At 45.4% G+C, this 14061-nt stretch overlaps 1 protein-coding gene across 1 annotated transcript in view; it reads left to right on the top strand.

Moving 5' to 3' along the window:
* Positions 1-14061, top strand: part of LOC138287474 (estradiol 17 beta-dehydrogenase 5-like) — a 222345-nt gene that overhangs the window by 164470 nt on the left and 43814 nt on the right. Inside the window, exon 5 of the mRNA XM_069227915.1 lies at positions 11985-12107. Coding sequence (XP_069084016.1) covers positions 11985-12107 — 123 coding nt within the window. The remainder of the gene's footprint in view (positions 1-11984; positions 12108-14061) is intronic.

The following is a 14061-nucleotide window of genomic DNA, read 5'->3' as shown; positions in this document are numbered from 1 at the left end:
AGATTGGAGTAGGACAGATTGTTTTAGATTGGAGTAGGGCAGACTGGAGTGGGGTAGATTGTTTTGAATTGGAGTGGGGCAGATTGGAGTGGGGAAGACTGTATTAAGGTGGGTTGGAGTGGGGTGGATTGGATGGGAGTGGGGTAGGGTGGAGTGGACAGGAAAGGGGTGAATTGGGATGAGTGGAATGGATTGGATTGGGGTGAGGTGGGTTGGATTGGAGTAGGGCATATTGTTTTGGATTGGAGTGGGGCGAATTGGAGTAGGACAGATTGTTTTGGATTGCGGTGAGGTGGATTGGAGAGAGCCAGTTTTTTTGGATTGGAGTGGGGCAGACTGGAGTGGGGTGGATTGGAGTGAGACAGGTTGTAGTGGGGTGCATTTGAGTGGGTCTGATTGTTTTGTATTGAAGTGGGACAGACTGGAGTTGGTAGATCGTTTTGGATTAAAGTGGGACAGATTGGAGTGAGGTGGATGGGAGTGGGGCAGATTGTTTAGGATTGGAGTGGGGTAGATTGTTTTGAATTACAGTGGGGCAGACTAAAGTGGGGCAGATTAATTTGGATTGGTTTGCATCAGATTGCATTGGGGCAGATTGTTTTGGATTGGGGCATATTGGAGTGTGGCAAATTTTTTGAATTCGAGTAGGGGAGATTGTTTTGGATTAGAGTGGGATAGATGGGAGTGGGGCATATTGTTTTGGATTGCAGTGAGGCATATTGGATTGGATTGGAGTGGGGCAGATTGTTTTGGATTAACATGGGGCAGATTGTTTTGAATTGGAGTGGCTCAGATTGTTTTGGAGTGGTGAAGATTGTTTTTTATTAGAGTGAGGCGAATTTTAGTGAAGCAGATTAGATTGTGGTGGGTTGGGAGGTTTGGAGTGATGTGGATTGGAGTGGATTGGATTTGGGTGAGTGGTTTGGATTTGGTAGGTGTGGGGTAAAGTGGAGCAGAATGCTGTGTATTGTAGTGGGGCGGATTGGAGTGGGGTGGATTGGAGTGTACTGCACTATAATGTGTTAAAGCATCATTTCAGAAATTATACATAAAAAACAATGTTGCTTTGCAATATTTTGTCCAAGTTAATTCTCATCTTTTGAGAAGTTTGCCCACAATCAAAGACATAAGAAAACATGAGTGGAAAGTGAGAATAGATGACTTGACAAATAAAAAGAAGGTTTGCTTAAAAAAATAAACTTTTGTAATTTTGTTTGTCCGGCTGGTCACTTTTTTGACAGTCACACAAGCCTTCTGTTTGAAGGACACTAGAAGTACCTCGATCACGTCATGAGCAGCGGACGGGCACTAATTACGTTGAATTAATCAGTGCTTTGTCCTTACTCCACACAAAGTAATGGAAATGATGCCGGGCGTCCCTGGATGAATTTTGAGGCTGTAAATAAGAGTGCCACACAAACCAGCAAATGGCTCACGACAGGCGGACTCCAATCCCTTCACTGTACACAACAGAGTATCACAAGCGAGACATACGTGCTGGCGCATGCACTTGCAGGCTCAATCCTAAAAACAGCCTCTTTTGGTGTGTTACTCTTGTTTAAACCAAGAGGAAACAATGCCAAAGAATGCTGCACCCTTAGTCTGAGTAATGAATTCGTTAAGGCACTTCCCAGATAGCAAATAAAAGCACACAAATATATGAAATCAAGCATTTAACTGAAATGCAATGAAACACGTGCATATGCCCAAATTCTCACAGCAGTTAAAACAATTACAGGCAAAAAAATGCGCAATACACCAGCAGTGATAAATATATGTATATAGATATATATATATATATATATATATATATATATATATATATATATATATATATATATGTTCGATGGCATGTGTAGCTGCAGATACACATGCTGTGCATATCCCGCCATCTAGTGTTGGGCTCGGAGTGTTACAAGTTGTTTTTCTTCAAAGAAGTCTTTTCGAGTCACGAGATCAAGGGACTCCTACCATTTCGGCTCCATTGCGCATGGGCGTCAACTCCATCTTAGATTGTTTTCTTTCCGCCATCGGGTTCGGACGTGTTCCTCTTCGCTCCGTGTTTCGGTTCGGAAAGTTAGTTAAATCTCGGAAAATTCGACGGTATTGTCTGCATTCGGTATGGGGTTAGTTAACGCAGAATCGACACCGAAGAAAAGAAAAGCTCCGGTAGCCCTTCGGGGCTTCTATCCCCCGGCGGGGCCTGGTCGGCCCGACCGCGTGCGTCTTCAAGGCTAATGGAACGGACCCCATTCCGCTTCTGCCCCGAATGCCACAACAAGTATCCTTACACAGATCAACATCTGGTCTGTAATTTGTGTTTGTCCCCCGAACACAAAGAGGATACCTGCGAGGCCTGTCGGGCATTTCGCTCGAAGAAAAAGCTATGGGACCGGAGAGCAAGGAGGCTTCAAATGGCATCAGCGCCGTCAGGACATCATGACGTCGAAGAAGAGGAGACTTTCTCCATTGCTGACTCGGACTCGGATGAGCCCGAAACGGAGCAGACGCCGAAAACCGTGAGTAAACCAGCCCCAGCAAAAACTCACGCCAAAATTATGAAGACCCAGGGGACGCCACCGCCGGCAGGCCATGGCTTAACCCGTAAAAAAGGGCACACACGTGTCGAAGTCATCCGACTCCGGTCGATATCCCGGCACAGAGTATACTCAACACCGAGAACCTGGCTCCAACCAGACTCGACACCGAGATACCGGCTCCGAGCTAAGTCGGCACCGAGAGATCGGCACACCGAAACCGAAAAAAGTGCCTTTGGAGCCGAAAAGGGCTGTAGAAAAAGTTTCGGTACCGAAACACCCAGCTTCGGAGCCAAAAACAAGCTCCTACTCCGAAGAACAAGGCCTTTCAGCACAACTACAAGGCCATAAATTTGGACAAGAACTAGAAGCAGGGGAGCCAGATTATACACAAAGAAGGCTCCATATTCAAAAGGAAACAGGGAAAATAAGAACTCTCCCTCCTATAAGGATGAAAAGGAAACTTGCTTTCCAAGACAAAGAAAAACAGCTACAAGCAAAAGTGGCAAAAGCAGTAACTCCACCACGCTTTTCGCCACAACCATCACCACACCACTCACCGCAACTGTCACCAATTGCAACCCCCCCTATGATGCAATCTCCAACGCACACAGGGGTGAGCCAGGATGACCCAGATGCGTGGGATCTATATGATGCGCCAGTATCAGACAATAGTCCAGACTGCTACCCAGCAAGACCATCACCACCTGAAGACAGTACTGCCTACACGCAAGTGGTGTCCAGAGCAGCGGCTTTTCACAATGTGACACTGCACGCTGAACCCATTGAGGATGACTTTTTATTTAATACTTTTTCGTCGACACACAGTCAGTATCAAAGTCTTCCAATGTTACCAGGGATGTTGAAACACGCGAAACAAGTATTTCAAGAGCCCGTCAAAGGCAGAGCCATCACACCTAGGGTGGAGAAAAAGTACAAGCCTCCCCCTACAGACTCTGTGTACATCACGCAACAACTGACACCTGACTCAGTAGTAGTAGGCGCAGCACGTAAAAGGGCTAATTCACACACCTCTGGAGATGTACCACCACCCGACAAAGAAAGTCGAAAGTTTGATGCAGCGGGGAAAAGAGTTGCAGCACAAGCGGCCAATCAATGGCGCATTGCCAATTCCCAAGCTTTATTGTCAAGATATGACAGAGCTCATTGGGATGAAATGCAGCACTTTATAGAACATCTGCCCAAGGAGTTCCAAAAGCGTGCACAGCAAGTGGTGGAAGAGGGCCAAAGTATCTCGAACAATCAGATACGATCGGCAATGAACGCAGCGGCACAGCCGCTAGAACTGTGAATACAGCGGTCACTATTCGGAGACACGCATGGCTACGCACCTCCGGGTTTAAGCCAGAGATCCAACAGGCTGTGCTTAATATGCCTTTTAATGGACAGCATTTGTTTGGGCCGGAGGTGGACACAGCTATAGAGAAGCTGAAGAAGGACACTGATACGGCCAAGGCCATGGGCGCGCTCTACTCCCCACAGAGCAGAGGCACATTTAGAAAGACACAATTTAGAGGGGGGTTTCGGGCCCAAAGCACAGAACCCTCAACCTCACAAAGCAGACCCACATACCAGGGCCAGTATCAAAGAGGAGGCTTTCGAGGACAATACAGAGATAGACAGTTCCCTAAAACTAGAGGAAAGTTCCAAAGCCCAAAAACACCTCAAACTAAAAAGTGACTTCAGTGTCACAAATCCCCAACACATAACACCAGTGGGGGGGAGACTCACAGATTATTACCAACATTGGGAGGAAATAACAACAGACTTGTGGGTCCTAGCCATTGTCCAACATGGTTATTACATAGAATTCCTACAATTACCACCAAATGTGCCTCCAAGAACACACAACATGTCCAAACAGCACTTGGATCTATTACAACTAGAAGTCCAAGCGTTGTTACAAAAAGACGCAATAGAACTGGTACCCAACCATCACAAAGGAACAGGTGTTTATTCCCTGTATTTTCTAATACCCAAAAAGGTCAAAACTCTGAGACCCATCTTAGATCTCAGAACACTAAGGGGGTGATTCTCACCCTGGCGGGCGGCGGAGGCCGCCCGCCAGAGTTCCCCCCTCCAAAATACCGCTCCGCGGTCGCAAGACCGCTGAGGGTATTTTGGGTTTTGCACTGGGCTGGCGGGCGAGCGCCAAAAGGCCGCCCGCCAGCCCAGTGCAAAACAGCCTTCCCACTAGGACGCCGGCTCAGAATTGAGCCGGCGGAGTGGGAAGGTGCGACGGGTGCAGTGGCACCCGTCGCGTATTTCAGTGTCTGCAAAGCAGACACTGAAATACAAAGTGGGGCCCTCTTACGGGTGCCCCTGCAGTGCCCATGCCATTGGCATGGGCACTGCAGGGGCCCCCAGGGGCCCCACGACACCCCATACCGCCATCCTGTTCCTGGCGGCAGAGCCGCCAGGAACAGGATGGCGGTATGGGGTGTCAGAATCCCCATGGCGGCGCAGCGAGCTGCGCCGCCATGGAGGATTCTACAGGGCAGCGGAAAACCGTGGCTGAACCGCCACGGTCAGAATGCCCTGCGGGGCACCGCCAGCTTGTTGGCGGTGCTCCCGCCAACCCTGGCCCCGGCGGTCCATGACCGCCGGGGTCAGAATGACCCCCTAAATCTTTACATCAAATCAGATCACTTTCACATGGTGACACTTCAAGACGTAATCCCCTTGCTCAAACAACAAGACCACATGTCAACATTAGATCTCAATGATGCGTACTTCCATATACCCATACATCCTTCACACAGGAAATACTTAAGGTTTGTAATCCAAGGAGTACATTACGAATTCAAAGTGTTACCATTCGGGATAACAACAGCACCAAGGGTATTTACAAAATGCCTTGCAGTAGTAGCAGCACATTTCAGAAGACAGCACATACACGTATTCCCGTACCTAGACGATTGGTTAATAAAAACCAACACTCAAAAACAGTGTCTTCAACACACCAAATACGTCATAGAAACCCTTCACAAACTAGGGTTCTCAATAAACTACCTGAAATCACACTTACAACCGTGCCAAATACAACAATACTTAGGAGCAACAATCAACACAAAAAAAGGGATTGCCACTCCAAGTCCACAAAGGGTACAAGCATTCCAAAACGTAATACAAGGCATGCACCCAAACCAACAGTATCAAGTAAAATTAGTGATGAAACTTCTAGGCATGATGTCTTCATGCATAACCATTGTCCCAAACGCAAGATTACACATGCGGCCACTACAACAGTGCCTAGCAACACAATGGACACAAGCACAGGGTCAACTTCAGGATCTAGTGTTAGTAGACCGCCAAACACACACCTCGCTACAATGGTGGAATCCTATAAATGTAAACCAAGGGCGACCTTTCCAAGACCCAGTTCCTCAATACGTGATCACAACAGATGCTTCCATGGTAGGGTGGGGAGCACACCTCAACCAGCACAGCATCCAGGGACAATGGGACACTCAACAAAAACAACTTCATATAAATCAGTTAGAACTACTAGCAGTGTTTCTAGCGTTGAAAGCATTTCAACCACTAATAGCCCACAAACACATTCTTGTCAAAACAGACAACATGACAACAATGTATTACATAAACAAGCAGGGAGGGACACACTCAACCCAGTTGTGCCTCTTAGCACAAAAGATTGGGCGATTCACAATCACATCCGCCTAATAGCGCAATACATACCAGGAATTCAAAACCAGTTAGCCGACAATCTCAGTCGGGATCACCAACAGATCCACTAATGGGAAATTCATCCCCAGATACTACAAACCTACTTCCAAACCTGGGGAACACCCCAAATAGACCTATTCGCAACAAAAGAAAACGCAAAATGCCAAAACTTCACCTCCAGGTACCCACAGCCTCACTCCAAGGGCAATTCGTTATGGATGAGTTGGTCAGGGATATTTGCTTACGCTTTTCCCCCTCTCCCACTCCTTCCGTATCTCGTAAACAAATTGAGTCAAAACAAACTCAAACTAATACTAATAGCACCAACTTGGGCACGACAACCTTGGTACACAACACTACTAGACCTGTCAGTAGTGCCTCATATCAAACTACCAAACAGACCAGATCTGTTAACTCAACACAAACAACAGATCAGACACCCGAATCAAGCATCGCTCAATCTAGCAATCTGGCTCCTGAAGTCTTAGAATTCGGACATCTAGACCTTACACAAGAATGTATGGAGGTCATCAAACAGGCTAGAAAACCTACTACAAGACATTGTTACGCAAATAAATGGAAGAGATTTGTTTATTACTGTCATAATAATCAAATTCAACCATTACACGCGTCCGCGAAAAACATTGTAAGCTACTTACTACACTTGCAAAAGTCTAAGTTAGCTTTTTCATCCATTAAAATACATCTCACAGCAATTTCTGCCTATCTGCAAATTACACATTCAACTTCACTATTTAGAATACCAGTCATAAAAGAATTTATGGAGGGTCTAAAAAGGATCATTCCACCAAGAACACCACCAGTTCCTTCGTGGAACCTCAATATTGTATTAACACGACTCATGAGTCCACCATTTCAACCCATGCACTCTTGTGAGATTCAATACTTAACCTGGAAAGTAGCCTTCCTAATAGCTATCACATCTCTCAGAAGAGTAAGTGAAATACAAGCCTTTACCATACAGGAACCCTTTATACAAATACGCAAGCATAAAGTGGTTCTACGCACAAATCCCAATTTTTTGCCTAAAGTTATATCACCGTTCCACTTAAATCAAACGGTGGAACTCCCAGTGTTCTTTCCACAACCAGACTCTGTAGCTGAAAGAGCATTACATACATTAGACATAAAAAGAGCACTAATGTATTACATTGATAGAACCAAACAAATTCATAAAACAAAACAATTGTTTGTAGCTTTCCAAAAACCTCATGCAGGGAATCCAATATCCAAACAAGGCATTGCCAGATGGATAGTTAAATGTATTCAAACCTGTTATATTAAAGCAAAGAGAGAACTGCCTATTACACCAAAGGCACACTCCACTAGGAAGAAAGGTGCCACCATGGCCTTTCTGGGAAATATACAAATGACAGAAATCTGTAAGGCAGCCACATGGTCTACGCCTCATACATTCACTAAACATTACTGTGTGGATGTGTTAACAACACAACAAGCCACAGCAGGACAGGCAGTATTACGAACATTATTTCAAACAACTTCAACTCCTACAGGCTAAACCACCGCTTTTGGGGAGATAACTGCTTACTAGTCTATGCACAGCATGTGTATCTGCAGCTACACATGATATCGAACGGAAAATGTCACTTACCCAGTGTACATCTGTTCGTGGCATGAGACGCTGCAGATTCACATGCACCCTCCCACCTCCCCGGGAGCCTGTAGCCGTTATAAGTTGATAAAAATAATCTTGTACATTTATAAATTTGTAAATACAACACTTTTAATCACATTATGTACATACATACTTACTCCATTGCATGGGCACTATTACTAGATACACAACTCCTACCTCACCCTCTGCGGGGAAAACAATCTAAGATGGAGTCGACGCCCATGCGCAATGGAGCCGAAATGGGAGGAGTCCCTCGATCTCGTGACTCGAAAAGACTTCTTCGAAGAAAAACAACTTGTAACACTCCGAGCCCAACACTAGATGGCGGGATATGCACAGCATGTGAATCTGCAGCGTCTCATGCCACGAACAGATGTACACTGGGTAAGTGACATTTTCCATATATATATATATATATATATATATATATAACATGCATCACCGTGGGGGTTAAATCCACATCTTTGCCAGCACCAAGCCGGGGAGCCCTTCCCCCAGATGGGATTTTCCTGGGCAGTGTGTCCACTCCGCAGGCGAACTCTGCCTTCAGCGTCAAGTTTCCTCATCTTTTATACCTTAAACAAACTCAAGAGGAAGATTCTAGTAAGCCCCCCCCACCTCCCCTTTGGTTATGAAATTCAAATGCTGGCTGTACTCGGTCTGTGTCGAAAACACGCAAAGGAAAGGGCCTTGCTCCAATGCGCATTCCAGAGACAGAGCTGTACTTTCCCCGGATGAAAACATTCTCAGCCTGAGACTCTCTTATCATGTCTACTTTTCACATCCCCCATATTATGTTCCAACACGGTGTGCCCCTGTTCTTGTGGGAAATGCACAAACACTTTCTGTGTGGAAAACAACCTCTGTGTGGAAAAAAACCTACATCTCAGCTGTGACAGCACCTGCAGCTAAGAACAAAATGAAGTCAATGATCAAGATGGAGTCGGTGGTTAGATACACATAGCATTACATTTGGGAATATATTTTTTTCCTGGAGATGTGATCACTACCTTCACTCCTTAAGTTTTGAACAAAGCTGAAATCGTTACCATTTAACCAACTGAACTTAGCTTGTGTTATTGTCTCCTACATCTCTATGGATTTCTGATAAACATGCACTTTACAAATATCAATAACATAACATAGCATATAAGGTTAGAGCATGTATCACTGATAACTAACTCAAAGGGGCATAATAAATGATGGGCCCAACTAATGGTCTGTATTCATTCATTACTGACCACAAATGTAAATGTGGTGCCAGAGGAGTACCGGTGGGGCCATGCTGTGTTTATAGTAAGGATACATGTAGGAAAGTGCCCCTGTTGGCATAGTTCCCCCTCCACGTTTTGCCTGATAGTGATGCTAACTTGATTGAGGGTGTGCTGGGATCCTGCTAACCAGGCCCCAGCACCAGTGTTCTTTCCCAAAACTGTACCATGGTTCCCACAATTGGCACACCCCTGGCACACAGCTAAGTCCCATGCAAAAGGTACCCATGGTACCAAGGGCTCTGTTGCTAGGGAAGGTCCCTTAGGGCTGCAGCATGTATTGTCCCACCCTAGGGGACCTCTCGCAAAATACATGCACACTGCCATTGCAGCTTGTGTGTGATCGTGGGGAGAAAAAGACAAAGTTGACAACATGGCATCCCACTCGAGGTGCCATGCCCACAAACCAATGCCTGTGGCATAGGTAAGTCACCCCTCTCCTCTAGCGGGCTGTAAGGCAGGGTGCACTATATGATAGGTGAGGGCATAGCTGCATGAGCAATAGACCTCCTACAGTGTCTAAGTCCATTCCTAGACATGGTAAGTGCAGTGTAGCCATACTGAGTACATGGGCTGGGAGTTTGTCATTACAAACTCCACCGCTCCATGATGGCTTCACTGAAGTCTGGGAAGGATGGTAACAAACTTCTCAGCACAACAAACCAACACTGATGCCAGTGTGGCATTTTATTGTAAAATGCACCCAAAGGGTATCTTAGAGATGCCCCCTGTACTTTACTCAACTCTTTATTTCAGGACTGACCAGTCTGTGCCAGCCTGCCTCTAAAAGACAGGTTTCTTACCTCGTAGGGTGAGAGCCTTTATGACTCAGGCCTCCTGTGACAGTGCCCCAGGTGCTAGGGGAGATGTCCACCCCCCAGACACAGCCCCACTTTTGGCGGCAAGCTAGGACCAGCCCTAAGGTGTCCAGAGCTGAAGTGACCTCCTCCCTGCAGAATCCTCTAAGTTGGTTTGGAGGGCAGGGACCAATAGGGTTATGTCTGTGTCCACCTCCCCAAAGGGAGAGGACACCAGAAAGGTGTAGCCACCCTCATGGACAGTAGCCATTGGCTACTGCTCTCTGACTTCTGTAACACCCCTAAATCCAGGATTTAAGGGCTCCCCTGATCTTAGCTCGTCAGATTCCTGGCAACCTCAAGAAGACGACTAAAAGAAAGAAGAAGGACTGCTAAGCTGACACCCCAGCAGAGAAGGCTACAGACACCAGCTGATTTGTCCCCAGCCCTACTGATCTGGCTGCAGCTTCTGAAGCCCTGCTACCAAAATACAACACATCCTTCAGGACCAGGGACCTCTTCAAACCCTCAAAGGACTGCCTGCCTACCAGAGGACCACGAACTCCTGAGGACAGTGGCCCTGTCCACAAGAAAACACCAACAAAGACTCCAAACTGCCCCAGATCCGCGAGTCCTGCCCACTCTGCACCCAACGCCCACGTCTCGTGTCCAGATGGACCACCATTCCAGAGTAGGTCCCCAGGCGATCCTGACTTTGTGTCCACCCTGGGTTGATCCCCTCCTGGCCAACACAAAGACGCCTGCAGCCCAAATCCAGTGGAGCCACCTGCCCGCGAGAGAACCGGATGAAGATTACCAATGCCAAAAGGTACCCCTGCACCCACAGCCCCCTGGCCTTGGGGAATCCGATCTCCAGTGCAGCAACATTCAGCAGGTGGCTCTCCTCTTTGTCCAGCCTGTGGTTTTCTGGTACTGCCCCCCCTGGACCCAGCATGCAGCCTACTTTGACCCCCAGGATCCCCCCTTTGGAAAGCATTGGGAGCCCAATGCTGAGTTTGCACCCTGCATCTGGCCGCCCATGTGCTGCGGAGACTGTGTGTTTGATGTTGACCTGTGGTCCCCCAAGTGCTCACCTAAACCCCCCAGGTCTGCCCTCCAAAGTCGCGGTACTTACCTGCTGGCAGATCTATTTCTGAGTGCCCCCAGTCTCCATAGGATCCCATCTTAAATCCAACAGCAACTTTGACCTTGGCATCTGGCTGGCCACGGGTTGCTGATGGTGGGTGCTTGGGGTTAACTTGAACCCCAGCCAGTGGACATCCTAACCCCCGGAGACTGGAACTGTAAGTCTTGTACTTACCTAAAAACGTACCTAACATTTCTTCCCCTCAGGACTGTATTGAAAACTGCAGTGTCAACTTTGAAACAGAATATTGCTACTTACTTGTAAATCGTTTTCTTTGCCAAATTGAAACAAAGTGGTGTTGATATATATGCTTGATATTTATTTGCTAAAGTACTTACTTGCAACAAGATCCTTTTGGTTCTAGAAATAAAGTAACAAAATATATTTTTGCTATATAAAAACAATTGGCCTGGAGTTAGTCATTGAGTTTGTGCTCCATTTATTGCTTGTATGTGTACAACAAATGATTTGCACTATCCTCTGATAAACCTAACTGCTCGACCACACTACCACAAAATAGAGCATTAGTATTATCTACTTTAGCCTCTGCTAAGCCTCTGGGGAACCCTTGGACTCTGTGCATGCTATATCTCATTTTGATATAGTATATACAGAGCCAGCTTACTATAATATGTCACAGATACATTTATGTATGTCCAGTATGTACTATGTGCACATGCTAAATAAGATGAGAGACATCTCCTTGTTACTATCTACAGTGCTCTGCTACCCTTTTGTGGGTTAGTCTTAGCTAACACACAAAAGGGCAGCATTAATAACTCTAATAACGTATTTGTGTAACCTTTGTGTAACCTTTGAGATTAGATAATTTTATCCAATGGAGCTCATGTGTTTTTACCCACACAGGCGATGGAGGCGTGCAAGGACGCTGGTCTTGTGAAGTCCATTGGTGTTTCCAACTTTAACCGCAGGCAACTGGAGCTGATCCTTAACAAACCAGGACTCAAATACAAACCTGTCTGCAACCAGGTAGGAGATGAATTCCTATTGGCAACCATTAGGCACTAAATTACACTTATAAACAGGTTTTCTGTGCCTGGAAGGTATGTGTTATTTCATGGCCAGATCCATTATTCATAGGATTCTTCTCCCATTTCCATGGTAGAGATCAATTTATATTTCTGGGCATAATCTTAAGGTCATTTCTACGCTGATCCCTGGGAAGGATCTTTATCCTAGATTTAACAATATTGATGTTATCATAGGGAGGTGTGCCACCTGTCTATAATATTGTGATTCATGTTAAAACTGTTCGCGTTTGTATTGCTCATTGTGTGACTTTTCATGTGTTTGTCTTCCATATTATCCCTGTGCCTGTGCTGTATCTACAGCGTGTGGTTTACATGTTTACTACTTAGACTGTGTGGATCATACAGTTAGACTTATGAAGTATGGGTTGAACTGCCTTTTAAATATTTGCCTGTAGCTATAGTTCAATAACTAAATTTGCTGAGTATAAAGGGTTAACATGCTCTTAATTGCCATTTGCTGCATTTTTAATTTGCATTGAAAACAACAGAAACAACATTCCAAAGGTTGCCATATACTTTGGTACAACCTGGGCCTACAGCATTCAAATGGTTGCCATATACTTTGGTACAACCTGGGCTTGCAACATTCCAATTGTTGCTGTATACTTTGGTAGAACCTGGGCTTACAGCATTCCAACGGTTGCCATATACTTTGGTAGAACCTGGGCCTGCAGCATTCCAACGGTTGCCATATACTTTGGTAGAACCTGGGCTTGCAGCATTCCAACGGTTGCCATATACTTGGGTAGAACCTGGGCCTACAGCATTCCAACGGTTGCAATATACTTTGGTACAACCTGGGCCTAAAACATTCCAATGGTTGCCATATACTTTGGTACAACCTGGGCCTACAGCATTCCAACGATTACCATATACTTTGATACAACCTCGGCTTGCAACATTCCAATGGTTGCCATATATTTTAGTATAACCTGTGCCTACAGCATTCCAGTGGTTGTCATATACTTTGGTACAACCTGGGCTTATTGTCTTTTTTGAATTTTTTAGTGTAGCTTTAAACGTGATATTTTATGTGTAATTTAGCAAGTCAATTTCTACACCTTGGCAGAAGGAATAGCGTTTGTACGTGCTACTTCCCCTCCTTTCCGTACTGCTGTATTTGCAGTGATATCTGAAAAGTTAGGGCAAATGTACTGCTAAAATCGAGGGCAATATGAACCATATTTCTGGTCGTAAGAAGCAGTTGTAATGTGCGACCCCCCAATTTTGCAATCCAACCTATTTTCTAATAGGTCAGTTTGCAAAATAAACAATCTGGGTGGTCCCAATCCAACCTACCTAATGAATATTCAATAGGTATGTTCAAACTAAAAGTGTGGCTTATTTTAAAAGGTCACAATAACAGGAATTGTAGCCTGCAAGGGTCTGGAGATCACCATGACTGTGAGCGCTTTTAAATGAAGAACCATTTTGTAGCAGCCCAATATCCTTAAAAGTCTGCGTACTCCCCACTGAAACTTTACCCCCAGTTCATTAAGGAGAGAGTCCTCCCCTTTTGTGTACCAGTTACTACCACACCATGGTGGGTTGGTAACTTTACCATGATTTGCTACTGCTGTTACAGGCTTAAACCATTGAAATATATGAATGGGAATCGCAATTTGTACGGGACGCCGCTACATGTCTTTTCCAAATTGCGATTCGTAATCCAATTCTTAACCCATTTTAGGAGTCTGTAAAATGTTACCAACTTCCAAAATGGCTTTACTCCATAGTTCAAACATTTGTAGGAGTTGTAAACCTACAAATTTAGCATATTGAAGGTTTTACGACTGCTAAATACTGTAATACATCTGACCCTTCGATCTTTAAAATTCATAGTCACTCTACTCTGGCGCAATTAAGATCTGATTTGGTTGTTTACAGCAAGA

This window comes from Pleurodeles waltl, chromosome 4_1 (assembly GCF_031143425.1).
Source record: "Pleurodeles waltl isolate 20211129_DDA chromosome 4_1, aPleWal1.hap1.20221129, whole genome shotgun sequence".
NCBI lineage: Eukaryota > Metazoa > Chordata > Amphibia > Caudata > Salamandridae > Pleurodeles > Pleurodeles waltl.
The sequence above is the reverse complement of the archived record's forward strand: the minus strand, read 5'-3'. Positions and strand labels throughout refer to the sequence as shown.